At 36.7% G+C, this 18,765-nt stretch overlaps 1 protein-coding gene across 1 annotated transcript in view; it reads left to right on the top strand.

Annotated features, from left to right (window-relative positions):
- Prp18 (pre-mRNA processing factor 18) overlaps positions 1–18,765 on the top strand; it is a 106,412-nt gene that overhangs the window by 44,115 nt on the left and 43,532 nt on the right. Inside the window, exon 3 of the mRNA XM_090369074.1 lies at positions 16,349–16,423. Within this exon, the coding sequence (XP_090225200.1) occupies positions 16,349–16,423 (75 nt within the window). The remainder of the gene's footprint in view (positions 1–16,348; positions 16,424–18,765) is intronic.

Here is an 18,765-nt window from a genome sequence, read left to right as displayed (position 1 = left end):
ATACTGAGTTATGCAAAGCCATTAGAAAGAGACTCAGAGAGGACATAAGAAGATTTAACACAAGAAAAGTAGAACAAGCATTAAGGGAAAACAAAGGATTGAAATCAGCAGCCATGAGCAGTAATACAGAAAGACAAATGATACTGAAACTGAAGAATAGCGATGGTGTACTTATAAACAGCAGAGAAGGCATAATTCAAATAGCAGAAGACTACTATAGAGAATTATACAAGGAGCGAGGGAATGATACCAGCAGTGGGGAACATGGATTGCAAAGTAGCAACACATACGACATACCCGATATTCTTCCTGATGAGGTAGAACATGCATTGAAGAAAATGAAGAATCAGAAAGCCCCGGGGGAAGATGAAGTTACTGTAGAGTTGTTAAAATTGGGAGGAAGAGACATAACACAAAAACTGGCAAGGCTCTTCACAAAGTGCATTAGAAAAGGTGTGATGCCTAAGCATTGGAATAATGCAATCATAGTTTTGCTGCATAAGAAAGGAGATAAATCAGAAATTGGAAATTATAGACCAATTAGCTTGTTATCCCATATCTACAAGTTGTTCACAAGGGTCATTACTAACAGATTAGAAAGAATACTTGATGAGAATCAACCGAAAGAGCAAGCTGGCTTTAGGACAGGATTCTCAACTATGGATCACCTTTAGCATTAGCATTAGTAGAGGCATACGATGCAAGAAAGCAAGCTTATTCAGCATCAGCCAAAAAAAAAAAAAAAAAAAAAACCCTCTCCCATTTCACCCCTCCGTTCGTTCGAAATACCTGTCCAGTTGAGCTTTAAATTTGTTTAGGCTATCAACTTCAACAACAAGTGATGGAAGTCGGTTCCACCAACCAACCACCCGCTGGCCAAAGGCAAATTTCCGCACATCTATCCGACATCCGTCCTTCCTCAATTTGAATTTATGCCCTCTGAGAAAGATGAAGAATCCCATTGGCATTGAGCATGCTCAAACCATTCAAAGCCTTATACACCTCTATCAGATCACCTCGCCGGTGCCTAGTCTCCAGACTCTGTAATTTGCAAAACTTAAGCCTTTCTTCGTAAGAGCAACCCTTTGTTCCATTTACTAATCTTGTTGCCCTTCTCTGTACCCATTCCAGCAGCTCTACATCCTTCTTGAAATGAGGCCTCCAGACCTGTATACAGTACTCAAGATGTGGCCTAACCATTGCCTTATACAAGGGAATAATCACCTCCTTATCCCTGCTAGAAAAATTCCTGTATATCATTGACAAGACACCATGAGCTACTCTTGCAGCTCGTCTGCACTGCTCAGAGAACTTCATATCTGCCTGCACAATTACCCCCAGGTCCTTTTCATTCTCCACCACTGTCAGTGTAGTACCGCAGAGTTGATACATTGCTCTGGGGTTACTGTTACCCATATGTAGTACTTTACATTTGTCAATGTTAAACTTCATTTGCCACCTGTCAGCCCATCTGTTCAACCTTTCCAGATCCTGTTGCAGCAGCAGCATAGCGTCAGTAGTGTCCTTAACGACCCTGCCAACCTTTGTATCATCTGCAAACTTAGACATTAAACTTGATATCCCATCATCAATATCATTCATAAACACCGAAAACAACAACGGACCCAACACTGAACCCTGAGGAACTCCACTAATAACATTAGTCCACGTTGAGCAGTGTCCATTGATTACCACTCTCTGTCTTCTGCCACTCAACCATCCCCTTATCCATAGCAGCAATTTGCCTCCAATGCCACACTGCTCCAATTTGTGCAGCAGTCTTCCATGTGCAACAGTATCAAAAGCCTTTCTAAGATCCAAATATATAATATCAAAGTTATTCCCTGCATCCAGTTCTTTTGTGACTACATCATAGTATCCAATCAAATTGGTCAGGCAAGACCTGCCCTTAACAAAACCATGCTGCGTCTGAGCTATAACTGAATTCTTGTCTAGATGATCCTGCAGTGCTTCTTTAACCAGTGCCTCCATTAATTTACCTGGAACAGAAGTTAAACTAACAGGTCTATAATTACTTGTGTCAGCCTTTGATCCTCCTTTGTGAATTGGGGTTACATTTGCACATCTCCAGTCTATGGGTACCTCCCCTGAGTCCAAAGAAGCTCTCATAATTATGGCTAGGGGTTTGCATACTTCCTTTGCTGCCTCCTTTAATATAACTGGATAGATCCCATCCACCCCAGGTGCCTTTTTTATGTTTATCCTCAACAATCTCTCCTCCACTTTCCTCTCAGTTATTACAAAATCATCCAGCTCACTGCCAATGTTTACTTTACCTACATCATTCTCTTTCCTGAATAACTCCTCATGCGTGAATGTAGATGCAAAATACTCGTTTAGATTGTTAGCCACCTGAGCAGGATCCTCAACTGTTGAACCATCAATATCCAGTGGACCAATCTGATTCATCCCTTTCCTTCTCGAGTTCAAGTATGTAAAGAACTCCTTTCTGTTTTTCTTTGCATCCTTTGCCAAGGATTTTTCGTAGTCTGCCTTTGCCTGCCTAATCTCCTTTGTGACTTGGTTACAGACCAACTTATATCTATCATAGGCTTCCATGTCACCCATTAATTTGTATGTATCCCATGCATTTTTCTTCTCTGCCACATGTCTCATTAGTCCATCTGACAACCATTTAGGCCTAAACCTTGAACAATATTTCTTAGTTGGTATGTAAAGCCTGGTAGCCACCAATATTAGTTCCTTGAATGCTTCCCATTTTGAGTTTGCTGTTGGTAACATCATCAGTTGGTCCCACTGTATAGAATTTAAATACTGTCTCAGACCATCATAGTCGCCTTTACGAAAACAAAAACCCTTCCCTTTACCTCTGATGGTAGTTACCTCCTTGAGTAAATCCCACTTCAACACACTGTGATCACTGCCACCTAGTGGTTCATTTATCTGCAGGTTCTTAATGCATGAAGAATCACTACTGATAATCAGATCAAGAGTATTGCTCCCTCTTGTTGCCTCACGAACATGCTGATGTAGAAAACAATCATCCAATAAATCCACAAAAGACTTGCTAGTGTGCGAGTGACCAACCCACAAATTCCAGTCAATATCTGGGAAATTAAAATCCCCCATTATAAGACTCTCTGATTTACTGGCCCACTCTATTTCCCTGTACAATATATTATTATACTCATCAGAGTCGTTAGGCCTATAGCACACTCCTACTCTCAATTTTGATTTCCCTATGCTTATGTCACACCAAACTGACTCGACACTGCCCTGTCCATCGATGTCAACTGGCTTCACTTCCTTTGACTTTATGTGTTTCTTAATTAATAGCATAACCCCTCCTCCCCTCCTGTCCTGTCTATCCTTTCTATATACATTGTATTCCCCAAATTCCAGTTCCGCATTACTTATATCTGTGTGACACCACGTCTCTGATATCCCAACAATATCTGCCTTTGATGTTTTGAGCAATACCTCAAATTCATCAAATTTATTTACCAAACTCCTAGCATTGGTGTACACGCAGGTATACATGCACCTGTTTCTATTCTTAGCTACCCTAACACAACCCATGTGTTTACTTGTAACGCAATGACTACCAGCAGTCTCTGAAATATCCTGCATCTTGTTTTTCAGACTTCTGCTCATTTGAATAGAAGCAGTGCAAGAATCACTTCCACATCTGCCAGTGGCTACTGTTAATCTATTAGTCCTTGTATCCCCCCCAACTAGCAGTTTTCCGACCCACCTAACACTGCCTCGACAGCATCAGCAAAAATTCTTGCACCCTTTCTATTTAAGTGTATCCCATCCCTGTAGAAGCAATCTCTCCTGTTAACAAGTACAGTCCAGGCTGAAAAAAATTCTACCCCTTGAGCCTTGCACAATCCCTCCAGGGCCGAATTGATCGACAAGGCTCTCATCATATACTCCCTCCTATCGTGTCTGGGCAGAATTGCAGACACTTTCAAGTTCAACCCTAATTCACGGCTTTTTTTCAACAGTGACCTGTACTTGCTAAGTAATTCCGCCGGTCTCCTACTCTTAATATCATTAGTGCCAACGTGTACAACTATATCACCTTTTGTGCCCTTAAAAGATGATATCCGCTCTACAACGTCATCAACCTTTGCCCCTGGCAGACATACCCTGGTCCTATTCCACCTATCCTTTTTACAAAGCATGTTCCCCGTTTCCCTGACAATAGAGTCACCAACAACTACTAGTTCCTGTGGGACCAGCGCATTCTGCCTAGGGGGCTGCCCCTGTGTTGCCTGATGACCAAGTGCAAGCTCTGGCGTTGATGTGGGCAGCTGAGAGCTTGATGGGCCCCTCAATTTATTTCCTTCGAGGGCATCCACCCTGTCCTTCAAGGTCTCATAAAGGCCCATAACAACGCTGAGTTGTCGCCTGATTTCCTTGCACTCCTTACATCGTGCACACACAAAGACATCCCCCTTGGCAGTATCATGTCCCGTACCCGACTGCTCCGCAAACATCAAGCAAACAGTGCATTTTAATAGACTGTGATTCAGAGGGCAACTGCCCCCCTCAGTTCTCCCCTGAACCACAGCACTCCCATTAGCTTGAGCCTTTTGCTTTGCTGCTCTGGTCAGAGTCATGATTCCAATTTAATTCAATAAAATTTAAAACAAAAATTAAATCCTTAAGTTATATCCCAAAACAGTTATGTTATATATATATATATATATATATATATATTTTTTTTTTTTTTTTTTTCGGTATCTAGTGTTCCCTTTATACAACTTCCGTACCACTATAGTTATGTATTAATTATTTGTTACGATTAAGTCGTTATATATATTTATAGAGTTAAAAATACAATTTAATTGACAATAAAGTTTATCAAGATTAATAGATTTACTGATTAATTGACAATATTATATTATGCAGTATACTACACTAAGCTTATGCTATCGTGTAAAAATGGCGGGAATTCACGAACGGTATTTCTACAGACTCGTAAGTATTGATTAGCTTCGAAATCTCGCTATCTCAATTTAGAATAAACTAAGGATCCTGACTAAGTCTATAATCTACTTATAGAAGATAATTTGATATAACAATTGGTTAATAAATCGACTAAATTTGGTTAAAAGACCTCTCGTTCAATTTGTGACACGTGGATTTGATACCGTTACCGATACTAAGTAATATCTACGAAATCTCTGTCTAAGTTAAACTTTAAACTAAGTATCGTAACTAGGAATATAAAGCTACTCTAGAAAATAAGTTAATATGACAATTTAAACTAATAAAGCAGAAAATAAATCAGGAAAAACTTCTCTGTTTGAAGAGCTTTAATGAGCAATGTCTGCACAGGCTAATCTCGCACCCAGACTATCATCTAATATCACCTTCACGTAATATCACAGCTAATGGAGAAAGCAAATGAATATAAAACACCATTATGCCTGGCATTTGTGGATTATGAAAAGGCATTTGACTCCATACAGCATAAGGCAATGTTTGGGGCACTGGAAAGACAAGGCATAGATACTCCATATATTATGATTTTGAAGAAAATATATGAGAGTGCTACATCCTTTATTAGACTAGACAAAGACAGTAGGAAATTTAAAATCGAGAAAGGAGTTCGACAAGGAGACACAATATCTCCGAAGCTGTTTACTGCTGCCCTTGAGGAAGCTTTCAGAAGATTAGACTGGTCGCAGAAAGGAGTCAATGTGAACGGAGAGTACCTAAACCATTTACGATTTGCAGATGACATTGTGGTCATAAGCCACGATCCCAAAGAATTAGAGGAAAATCTTAATCAGTTATGCACAGTTAGTAAGGATTTTGGACTAAAGATGAATATGGCTAAAACAAAAGTAATGATGAACAGGTATGCCACGGAAAGGGAAATAATGATTGAAGGAGCAGTAATTGAAAAGGTGGAGTCATATACTTATCTGGGACAAGTTATTAGCTGTAATAATGATAAATGGCTGGAAGTCAAGAGAAGAATAAATTTTGGATGGATAGCATTCAGGAAATATAGTCACATACTGAAGAGCAATATCCCAGTTTGTCTGAAACGTAAAATAATGAATCAATGTATACTCCCCACCATGACTTATGGAAGTGAAACTTGGGCACTCACCAAAAGAATGGAAGAGAAGCTAAGAACTACACAGCGAAGAATGGAACGAATTATATTGTGAATCAGACTGTTAGATAAGAAGAGAAACACATGGATTAGGCAGCAAACTCAAGTAAAGGACATTCTTATCAAAACTAAAGAACTATAATGGTCTTGGGCAGGACACATAGCTAGAAGACATGATGACAGATGGACTAAGAAAATAACAGAATGGTACCCAAGAGGAGCTAGAAGAAATCCTGGAAGACAAAGGCGGAGATGGATAGATGAAATTCATGAGTTTTTGAGTAGTAAATGGATGGCCAGTGCTCAAAACAGAAGGAACTGGAAAGTTGCTGGAGAGGCCTTCATCCTGCAGTGGATTGAAAATGGCTGATGATGATATCACTTTTTGCCTTATTCAGGTTTATGCATTTGCAGTAGAAGTAATTACAGTAATACCCCGACTTACGCAAACTCGGAGTTACGCGGTTCCTGATTTTTTTCGTTTGGCAACGCTGCCACCCACTATCTTCAAGGTCGTTTTTCCTATGTTATCGATATACGGTGCGACGGCGGAGAATGAGAGCAAAAGATGAGCAAAATTCAACTTTGCTGCTTTTATGTTTTTTATATCAGTGAAGGGGAAACACACTTTCACCATAATAACGTAAAAACCAGCACAATTCCAGCTATCGGTATAATCGCAAATGCAATTAGATCAAGTTTTCTACCAGTTTATAACAGATTCCACTAGCAGAAACGCGACTGGATTTTTATTGTTTTATGGTAGTAACCCCTAGAAATGTGAGGTGTTAATAGTGTATCTCTGCCTTTATGGTGTTGTTTATTCAGTTGCTACATGCGTGCAGCTTTGTTTATGCGTATCAAGCGTGCCTCCTCGTTTTGTAATTGTGCTTTATTCCCTAAAAATGAAAAGGAAGCGTCCTGGTGAAGACACTGCAGATTCAGAGAGAAAAAGAAAAGCAATTATCGATAAACAGAGGCGGACTGGGTCAAAAATTCTTACCCGGGAAAATTTATAGTGGCCTCATACTATGGTTTATGGCCAAAATCACACTGGCCCACCGGGGTTTCCCCGGTAAGGCTTATTGCCAGTCCACCTCTGTCGATAGAGAAAAAAATATGAAATTGTGAAACGCTTTGAGCGAAATGAAAGACCTGTGATATTGCACGTGCTACAGGCCTAAATGAAGCAACGGCAAAAAGCACATGACAATTGCAAACTTGACAGGTTGAAAATTGAAAAGGGCTCAATTGTAAAGGGCTTAAAAATTTTAGAAAACATAGACTCCAACGAAGAACGCGTTATAGCTACAAAGCAAGGAATAAAAAAATTATTAGCTTGCTAAGAAGAAATTCTGCGTGAAAAAAAGAACGCGCTGTGTCGTCAGACGAATTTGTTAGATTTTATGAAGCCATCGACATCGAAATAACTTTTTAACGTAAGTCATTTGTTTTTTTAATACATATTTTGTATTAATATGTATAAAGAACTGCAATTTTATTAATATTTTTCTTCTAAACTAGTGTTTTTGTTAGTCCTTGGTCCCAATTAAGCAAAACTTATATGTATTTATATGCAAAGTTGTACCCCGACTTACGCGAATTCGACTTACGCGATTTTCGTCGGACCCACCTATCGCGTAACTTCGGGGTATTACTGTATATAACATTTTGTTCTTGAACTCCAACATATGCTGGTGTTCAAAGAAAGTGCATCAGCTAGGAATTTCACATTTCTAACCCTTTTTTGTGATGGTATGTTACATTACTAGCATCACAAATAGAAATATAAACAAAAGATATTTATTAATTTATTAAGGCAAAGCCAAGTAATATTTGACAGGTGCTCTCAAAATATTCCAAAATGAGCATTTGCAACCTTTACAACAGTTTTGCTAAACACGACACCAGGTGCAAACTAATATTTAGTTGAACTGCTTCTGGCCCTGATGACAGCAGTGCACTGTTGCGGCATTGACAAGATCAATTTCTGAAGATAATCAACTGATAGTTCATGGTTCCAAACATGAATTATGGCTTCCTGAAGTTCACAAAGGGTCTTTGGTTTCTTTCTGGCAACTGCAGATTCCACACGATGCCAACAGTTCTCTATAGGATTCAGGTCCGGGCTGTTTACTGGCCAGCTAAGAGTTGTAACGGACCATTCTTCCAACCATTTTTTCATCTGTAACAGATGTAAACACATTACTGCCTAGCCTCTAATGCAGAAATGAAGCTAAAGTAACTACAGAAGTGCCTACTTACACTTTTTGCCCGATGACAAGGAGCAGAGTCATCCTGAAAGATGCAGTTACTTGGCAGGTTGAAATGGTCTCTAATGGTTGGCAGCAATTTACCCTCCAATATAGCCAGGTATCTATTGGCATTTATGGAACCTCTTATAAACTGCAGGTGACCTACTCCATGATACGAAGTGCACCCCCATATCATTTGCCTGGTAGGGAATTTCACTGTAGACACCATACAGTCTGGATAGTATTCTTCACCACGTCTACGGTGAATCGTTTATCTCCAAACAGAGCCATGCAGGTTGAATTTTGAATTTCTTCTCATCCGAGAAAATAACTGACGTTCACTGCTTGGGGGTCCATTTTACATGCTCCTTACACCAAATTAATCGGGCCTTTTTCATTTTGTGTGTGAGGAGGGGCTTCTTAGGACAACGGGCTACAAGTCCATTTTTGAAGAAGCATCTTCTGACTTTTACTGCACCTGCTACCACTCCTGTATGTTCTTCCCATTCTCTTTTCATCTCAGAAAAAGAAGCTTTACGGTTTTTAAGGCATAAGCGCTTCAAAATGTGGTCCTGTTTTGGCGTAGAAACTTGTTTGCGTCTGGTTCCTTTTTTCCTATCAGCAGAAACAGTATTCTTGAGTTTGGAAAGAAATCTACTCACTGTCGACTGATTACAAGACACTCTATAAGCAATATGACGGGAAGAAGATCCTTCCTCACGTAAAGCAACAATAGCACTCTTTCTTCGTGGCATCAACTGCACGTAACTCTCCATCCTGACACAAGCAAGAAATGACTGCAACTCTTGCAGAGCATGCTTATATAGCTGAAAGTAACAGTTGACGCAATATTACATCATCGCCTATGTGTGCCAATCTTATCTGATGCAATCTGTAAGAAATATTGCCATATACTTACGTTATTTGGACAACAATTACAATTTTAAGGGGTGATGCACTTTCTTTGAACGCCAGTGTTTTACCTGTCTGGTCACTGCTGTTGCTTTATACAATTTGTATGGGTGTCACTTTCATTATTCTGTGAAAGATGGTACTGTATCTGTACTCCTACCTACCAGTCTGACTGTTTTACAATAGAGCATTAACCATTTTCTAATTATTGATTTTAATATTTTCTTTGTTTTTAATGGTTTGTCTGTATTTTGAGAAACATTGACAGTTTCAATTTTATTCTGATTCGTGTCCATTGGGATGTGTACCCACCCCATCTGGGTTCAACAAATAAATTCTATAATTTTTACTCTATCTAGAGAGCTGAAACTTGCTATAGCTGGAGCCAGAACTGTTTTCTTTGATGTTCCCACTTCAATTTTCAGAAATTTCAATTCAGTTTCATGCAAACAACAAAAATGTGACCTCTAGTGTGCATTTTTTTACACCTTTTACAGTTATTTTTTAATTCCCACCCTAACTAGCCTAGGGCTTATGAAACACAATACTTGATTTGTTTGTTGCTTTAGAGAGAGCATGCATCTCTGTTTACAGCACGGGTTGTTTATGGAGCGAAGCGTGAGAACAATTCACTCCAGCATTGCTTCAGTTTTCCATACAGCTTTATCGAGAAGGCAATAAAAACAATCAAAAGACAAATGCAAGCTACTGTTAGTTGCCATAAGAAACAGTAAAGTGAAACAGTAGTAACAATTGTTTCAGAAAAGCGAAAAGATCATATTTCCTTTCTTCAATGTGCATTGCACCTACTAACAAAAAATCAAGGAAATTCATCTATTGGAAGCCACACTGGAAAAACTGGTGTAAAACTGATAACACTGCAAATATGATAAAAGTTTGCTCTGTTGTAATTGTTTTTAGGGAACAATATCGGAACAATGGTTTTCTGGATATATAGTTGATCTTCTAACAAAATTTCAAGAAAATATTTCAATTGATAGCTGCATTATAAACTTTGAAAACTGGTGCGCAAAAGAAGAAGAAAAAAATCATCCGCTATGAATAATGGATTGTTTTTTGAAATGTGTATTGTTCACAAAACTGCAATATTTTCGAACAATACAATGCTAATGATTACAGCTAACAGGCTATTCAAAAAGTATTGTTAGAAAATATTTCCTTGGTATACATATAATCACAGAATTATAGTGGATATCCAGAATAAGCTTCTCATCTTTGTTAATGTTCATGTGATTGGCTGTTGTTTGCAGCTGTACAGCACTGGGAAATTTCATGGTTGCCTTTGACTGCAACATGCTACTTGTACAAATGATTTCAAGAGTACATCTCTGTGAAAATGTACTTACAGTACAGTTTTGTAATGATTACAGTAGAAGCCCTCTAAACTTGCCTCTGCTTAACTGACTCCCTGGATTAACCAACATTCCCCCACCCTTATTCCCCTCTTTAAACCAGGATATCCGATGCCCACATCCCACTGCCATTGGCACTAGTCCAGTACTTACTTGCAGCTAGTATAATACACCACATCCATCTGTTCAGTTGTATGCTTCCCGAAAAGTTAGTTGTTTGTTCCAAACCATGTTTGCACCAGTACAATTATTTTTTTATTGTAATTACAGTATGCAGTTTAATTAAATATTACATAAATTAACAAAATATGGGTGAACAATGGAGTTGTTGTTTCTATGAAAACTAAGTTGGATGCTCAAGAAATACTCAGTAAAAGTGAGTCAAAAAATTGTTCTTGAATTCGTGTGGGCAAGACAGCTGTAAAAGATTGGGAAATAAATGATAAAAAAACACTGATTTTTCATTCAGTTTGTTTCACAAGGGTATTAAGTTCTCACTCCATTTTAAAGAAGCCAAAATTAGAGATAGCAGACAATGCATTATGGCTGTGGTTTATGTAAGGAAGATGACACAGAACTCCAGTCAGCAGACTCATAAAAGCAATGTCAAATAAAAAGCATTGGTCTTACATCAAAAGATTGATGCAGAAAGTTTTACAGCAGAAAAATGTCATGGTATTAACAGTTATTTTTTAAATTACATATTAAGGTTATTTATTAGAGAAAGTGACTGAAGCACAACTTTATAGATGGAAAAAGTGTAAATTATAAGATGTTACTTAGAAAAGTGATGGAAGGAGGAAAGCCTACTGCAACACGATACACAAAATGAGAGAATTTTGGTATCTGCCTCGAGCAATGCAGCTGAAACTCGCAGATTGCTACTTTTTGTTGTTGGTAAATGAGCTATTCTAGAGGTTTGAAAGATAAAAAAAGTTAAGTTTAATACCACTTGCAAAAATCAGCATGGCTGGACTCTGCTTTTTTTCTCTTGAATTTGTACCTTCTATAAAGAAATGGAAGAAAATAAACTTACCTGAAAAAGCTATTTTCTTTCTGGATAACACACCTTCAAATTTCAGTTGAGTAACTTAAAAAAAAGGGACATAAAGAGATTTTTTTTTTTTTTTTTTTACCACTGAATGTAGTAGTCTTGATTCAGCCTATGGATCCAAATTAGAGATAAAAAGTTTGAGTTCAGTTGTGGAAAAAAAAATAGAAGAATAAATACAGACATTATAAAATCATTAAAAGTTACCAACATCAAAAATGTGTTTTTGATGTTGGTAACTTTATAGTATGGAACAAAATTCTGAGCTGAACATTTACTAAATCTTGGAGAAAACTTTGAGCCAAGGTTAACAACACTAATTAAAGTTCTGAAAGAAATTGAAGATTCCAAAGATTTGCAGCAAGAAGACATACTATAGATCAGTAAGGTTTTCCAACAAATCAAGTTGTGGAAAATTAAATTATGGACAATGCAGAAATCATACACACTGTGGCAGAAACAGATGGATTTAAATATGAATGAGTGAATTAATCAAATCCAAAGCCAAAAATTTCTCATGCAGCATCCAAAAATTGCCCAGATATAGCTTTACATTATATTGAACAACAGCCTGATTCAGCAGTGTAATGTTTATGAAAACATGGAGAGGTTATGCAACAAAATATCACATGTCATCATCATCTACATTATGTAAATGAATGTTTTTTTTAAGTGAAAATAAAATTCTTAATGTATTCTATGGATGACATTTTGCTAAATGTATGGAGAGAGAGAGAGATGTGAAATAATACTATTCCACATTATGTTCAGTATGATCACAATTCTTGATGTCAAAAAATCAAACCTTTACTATACAGAGAAGCATAGCAATATACAGGGTGATGCATGAAATGTTGATGTATTTAAGTACTTTTCTTGAAATTCATTAATTGTTACAAATGTGAATTTTCATGCTCAGATTCTCGAAAAACATTCATGTTTTATCAGTGTTCAGTGTGTCCTACATTTTGATGAATGAGTTCCTGAAGGGATGTACATCAGTGTTTGTAATGATACAACAGTACATCGTCAGTTTTATACCACAACCACTTTTTTAAAAAAAGTTGTGGTTCAAGTCTGGACTCAAACATAAGGTGGCCAAAAATATCTACAGTTGTGATGATCAGGATAATATGGTATGACAATATGCAAGGGCCAAAATCTGAGTTGCTGTGGCTTGTGGTAGAAAGTCATTCTGAAGCATATGCAGGTGCGACTGTGAGTTTGAAGAAGGGCTAATTAAACCACGACTTACTATGGCTGCTACCCACATGGTCACACTTCCTTCCATCACTGCTTTTCTTATGATGCTGATGGGGGTCACACTTCCTTCCACCACTGCTTTTCTTATGATGCTGATGGGAGGTTCTGTTGCCCAAAACCATATATTCTGTTTGTTCTCACTTCCATCCAAATGAAAATAAGCTTCATCACACTTCATTTTTTCCTTTCAAATCCATTGGAGGCATTTGCTGAGCATGTTTGTTGAGGTATTCCAAATTAATTGCTTTCCCTCGTTGACTCTCCTGGACTATGCTGCATTGCAGCTTGGAGAGCCTCAAAATTTTCTGGAGAAAGAATATTGGCTGCTTGAGGTTGTTTTCATTCCTTCCCACATCCATTCTCTTTAAGCTGCTGGGATAAACAGAGTATCATATTTCTTATAGATGTTCAATGGGTTTCTGCACAACAGTTATCTTTTTTTTTTTTCCCCTTTTTGGTACAAAAAAAAGAACAATTTTAGCTTCTGCTGGATTGTCAGTATGACTTCTATTTTGCTTACTCATTGGGAGCTCACAGGATTCATGAGCATGTAAAATTCTGTGACTTACTGATGTTCCCTAAAAAATTGTCAGGGAAGTACTGTAGACTAATGTCAAATTTAAAGAAAATACAGCTGATTGTCCAGTTTTAATTAATGATACAAATGAGCAAACATATCATGTGTCACCCTGTATGCAACCATAAAAACAAAATTAAATAAATCTGAAAAATGCGGATATAAATGCACTTCAACAGCAAGTTGAATTTGAAAATATTATTAACAGCCAGAAAGCTAATTGTTTTCAACAAAAACAAGATTAAAAACTTTTGTTTAAAGTTTATCCAATACTTCTGCAAAATTACAACAGTTCTCATTGACTCAGACATTTAACCCTTTGCAGTCCGCCATTATTTCTGCTGTCTTCCCATTTCAGTCCAGCTCGGAAATGGGAAAAAAATGAATACCGACTATAAGCTCTTCAAAAATTATTTATTTTTGAGTTTACATGAGTTAATATATAAAACTGATTGATAAAACATTATAAAAACATTTCAGAGATTTTAAATATTTATTATTTATATGATTTTAGTGTGTGATATTTCTTGAAACATTCATCTGGATGCAGTCCTGGTTTTCTGTAGATGTCTCACAACACTAAACTGCTTCTTTTCTTCCACTGCTTCCACTTTCTTCCTTTATAGAAGTTTTTCATTTAGTCCTATGTTAATAATCACACCAAAAAAAAACCTTTAGTTATTTATTGAAACCAAAACCAATCAAACCATATGGGAACAATCAGGGATTAGCTTATTTGAAAAGTTTTTTTTGGCATAATTATTTGTTTCTTTTTCAAAATTTATTCAAGCAAAAAATAGGTAAAAAACAACTGAAAATATTCAAGTTCAGTGTTTGGAATACTTTAATTACTCAAAAGAAATCCACAGTTCGAAATAGTAAAGGGAAAATGTCCGAATGAAATGCCAATTTTCCACATGAACATTGGTTAATAGGTCGTCAGCAGTTTCTTCATCACTGCTACAGGATATATCGTTGGGGTTAAAAATAACATTACGGACACTGTTGGACAAAAAGTAAATCAAATTCTGAATCAATGTTCTAACAATTTCTCAATTTCTTCAGAAGGGACTTTACAAGATGTTGATGCCATGACTAAACACTGTTTCTGGCAGATAAATACACGGTAAACAAAGAAAAACTAGGGCCACCAACTGTTTAACAATTCACCACAGTTCAGTAATTATGCCAGAAGGGTGGGAAAACAAGATTTATAATTGGCAAAACAGCAAGGCGTGTCTGACATGAAATTGGACTAGAAGAGAAAAAAGGTTAAACATCACAGTTAATCAAATTGTGCTTTAATTTGTAGACAGTGACCATTTTAATATTTTGGAACACTTTCTGGAGAGTTTAACATCTTTCATACTTTGAGCTAATTGTAAAAGGTAAGCTTTTCACCCCGAAAAGCATTCCAATACAGTTTGAACATTGCACTTAATTGCATATAAACTGGTTGGTCACCTGCCAGTTCATTATATGGTTATATTGTGCACTGCTGTCCCTGCACAGTAAGCAGGCATGTGGGAATAGTAACTATTTCTAATGACAAAAGCAATTTGCCACACAAAAACTGGCATGTGATTAAATGAAACCTCAGCTTTCAGAGACAGCGTGAAGTATTGGTTTACCATCAGAAAATAATTTTGCATGCTGTATCAGTGCAAACAAATGGAGTCCTAACGATGATTTCATAATCCAAAAAAACAAAGGCACAGTTTAACTGAGGTCTAGTTATGCAAGAAACTCTCAAAATCTTTTTAAGTTACTGTTCATATTCTGAAAGGTCCACCTTAGTAAGTGGTTATTTGAGCTCACTGTCATTCTGGAGACCATACACAGACATGTTGATTAGTACATTGCAAGATTAAGTCCATATGCTGCCATCTATTATTGGCCATTGTGTTAACTACAGTAAAACAATTGCAGTAAAGTGACAGACTCCATCTTCATCTATGCAGAATATAAATGGAAATATATTGTATGAGAGTGTGACAGATACATTTGTAATATCATCTGATCTCCTTGCCCTATTATTCAGTTGTTATCCTATTCTTGATTGGTTGATGGTTAAAACTGTTTGTCATTGTGAATTATTTCATTTTTCCAATAGAAAAATGTTTCTTTGATAATGATTGTAGCTGCATTTTAAAATTATGCAGAAGTGTATGTTCATTTTTTTAGTTTTGCCTAAAAGTGAGTAGCCATCTTGGTAACACATTCCAAAAATATCATGTATGAAATGTCATTATGATAATTGAATGTACATAAAGCACTACTACAGATTTGTAAAACATTTTTAGTATTATTTTATTATTATTATTAGCCATATGGTGCAAGGAAGCCTGAGGCTTATTCTGCACCAGCCAAAAAAAATTTAAGTTACACAGACAAACAGACATAGAGAGAGAGGGGGTGGGGGGGTGAAGGAATCACCAAGAAAGAGAAGAATGATGATATCCAGCTCAGGACCCTGGGTGTGCCAAACCCATACTCACCAGATGTGAGCCCCTGGGGTTAAATGTAAAAGTCATGCAATTTCCTTTTAGTCTCTTTTCTTAAAGGAATCAATTTTAATATAATTTTTTAAAATGATATTTCTGTAATTATTTTAGGGATGAGCACTCACCAATATATGAAATCCTATTCAAAGTGTGTGTGTGTGTGTGTGTGTGTGTGTGTGTGTGTGTGTGTGTGTGTGTGTGTGTGTGTGTGTGTGTGTGTGTGTGTGTGTGTGTGTCAGTCATTCACTTCATTTTTCTGTTATATGTAAAAAACTCTCCTCAATTTATTTAGTATAATCGAGCCAAACTTCAAGAAGCTGAAATGTCGAAAAATGCACAGGAAGAAAGAATTTTGCCCCGCAAAGAGGTAAGCTGGTTGTTGCTTTTTTATTTTATCTAATATTTAAGAATACCTTCCCAGCAAAAAAAAAAAAAACCACTTTATGTTATATAATATGCACAGTGCCAAATGTTTCAAATTCATCATCACTGACTTTAAAAAAAATTTTAAAAAAACGACTCACAAATGTAACTTATATTGCTGTTGATACATTATTATATTTAAAAAAAATTCTTTACCAGATAACTAAAGGCAGCAAATCTTAGGACTTGAGGTAATAATTCTATATCAAATTCTTTATCAGTGTGTTCCTCTTCTATATCAAATTCCTTGTCCTTTTCTTATTCCCAAGGTCATGGATTTTAAATTTCAGTGAAATTAAAACCATATGTCACTTGTAAAAGGTCACTTACAGAATTTTTCCAACTTTAAGAGTTGGACCTCCCTCCTTATCTCTGCCTGAACAAATAAATGCCCGCACAGTAGTAATGAATTGTATAGCTACGCACATGATTTGAAATGCCATATTTATGAATGTTTAGCATTTATTTATTGCAATTAATGTTCATATTTTCAATTCTGTTGATACTTGAAAAAAAGAACTCATAAAGCTGCAACTACCTGTATTTTAAAAAGTATTCAGAAATTATTGCTATGTTAAGAGCAGCATCATTTTCACAATGTACAAATTTTATTTGCCCAGCAACAGATAATAATAGATAATACTGATTGCATTTGTCAAGTGATTAATGATTTCCAAGTATATATCCTTATGGGCAATATAACCTCCTAGTATAAATCATAATAATTATGCCTTTACAGCTAAAAAAAAAAAAGGCACATATGCACAAAAAATGTTTTATGTGAAAACATCTTTTGTGGTACCTACTAGGTTTCTATCTGGCATTCTGTGTTCAGCCTGTTGGCAGTGGTGTGTGGCAGAACTGATGCAGATTGCAGCACTTCCTGGGTGGCACTGGTATGGTGACTGGCGTTGATTTGGTGGAGTGGGCGTGAGCGTGGAACATTGCATCGTTGTTTCGGACTGGGGTAGGACTGATTGATGGTGGGGTGTGGGACAGAAATGACATCGTTTCCATCTTGCACTTCATTGTTGATCAGTTTTGCTTCGGTCCAAGGTGGCATTTTGTGCTCGTACTCTCTGCTTGCTCTATCAGGTCGGCATTGGTGACTGCATTGGCACTGTTTGGAGGGAGTAGCGTGGTTTGTGTTTTGTGTTTTCGCCAGTGGGCCGGGCACTCGCTGTAGGACTAGGGTTTGGTGGGTGCCATCAAAGATGTTTTCACATCAAGAATCAAAGCTAGTGACCTCATTAGCAGATGTGATGGAATTTGCGTAATTTCTGCATCTTATTTTCGTGACAAATTGGCTTTACTTCAGTTCCAAAATTTAATAAGTGCTGCCAAAGATGTTTTCATCAATAATTCTAATATAACTTTACCATTAGTATTAATAAGGAAGTTAGGCTTTTGCTGCATCATCCAAAGGGAAAAAAAAGTCTGTATAACCTGCATTCTTCTTGTAATACTCTTTCCACCACCAGAAATTACTTTGTGGTTGGCACATTATGGCTTAGGTTGCAGTTGCACCAGTAAACCCAAAACCAGAAATTACTGATCCAGCTTCAAATAAGTGTATGAAATATATCAATAATTTTTATTTATCTGCGTACAAATTCTTTACATATTCTTTGTTAAAATTTGGTAAAATATCATAAGCAAAACAAAGCTAAACTCCAGTTTCCAAAGTGAATCACAACAGGTCATGTCTGATTTTTACACCAGACATTCCCTACTTAATGCCTCATTTGAATTCTTAACAGGAAGATTAAAAATAATTCCAAATAATCTTGATACTGGTAAATCTCAACATCATGATGGAATTTCTTCGTTTCTTAAAACTTATTTTCCATATGTTAACTGCTGTTTATCCTTATGTATGGAAATTTACTGCCCATTTCTCCAAAAAGGCTGACACTGCTGCCATCCAGTTCGGTTTTCTTTACTGCATCTGCTTTTTTTTTTTTTTTTTTAAATGAGGAAATCTAGTAAATGCAGTACGTTTATTTCAGCCTTGATTGTGAGGTCTAAGGTGGGAAATTGGCTGGAAATTAGAATATTCTTGGTATTAAATTTAAACTGATTAACTGATTTAGTTATTAATTGATTAAAGGTAGTACTGTTAAAATATACATCTTTTAAGTTTCCAGGAAATGTGTTAAAGAAACAAATTTCAAAATTAACTTTCTCAGACAACAAACATAAAGGGTTCATAAATTGTAAAAGGATGGTTGCAGAATAAATGTGCAGAAATTTGCTGTTGGCTATAGAGTAAATTGATTATTGGAA

The sequence above is a fragment of the Mastigoproctus giganteus genome, chromosome 2 (assembly GCF_048544385.1).
Source record: "Mastigoproctus giganteus isolate SK-2022 chromosome 2, ASM4854438v1, whole genome shotgun sequence".
In the NCBI taxonomy this organism is placed as follows: domain Eukaryota; kingdom Metazoa; phylum Arthropoda; class Arachnida; order Uropygi; family Thelyphonidae; genus Mastigoproctus; species Mastigoproctus giganteus.
The sequence above is the reverse complement of the archived record's forward strand: the minus strand, read 5'-3'. Positions and strand labels throughout refer to the sequence as shown.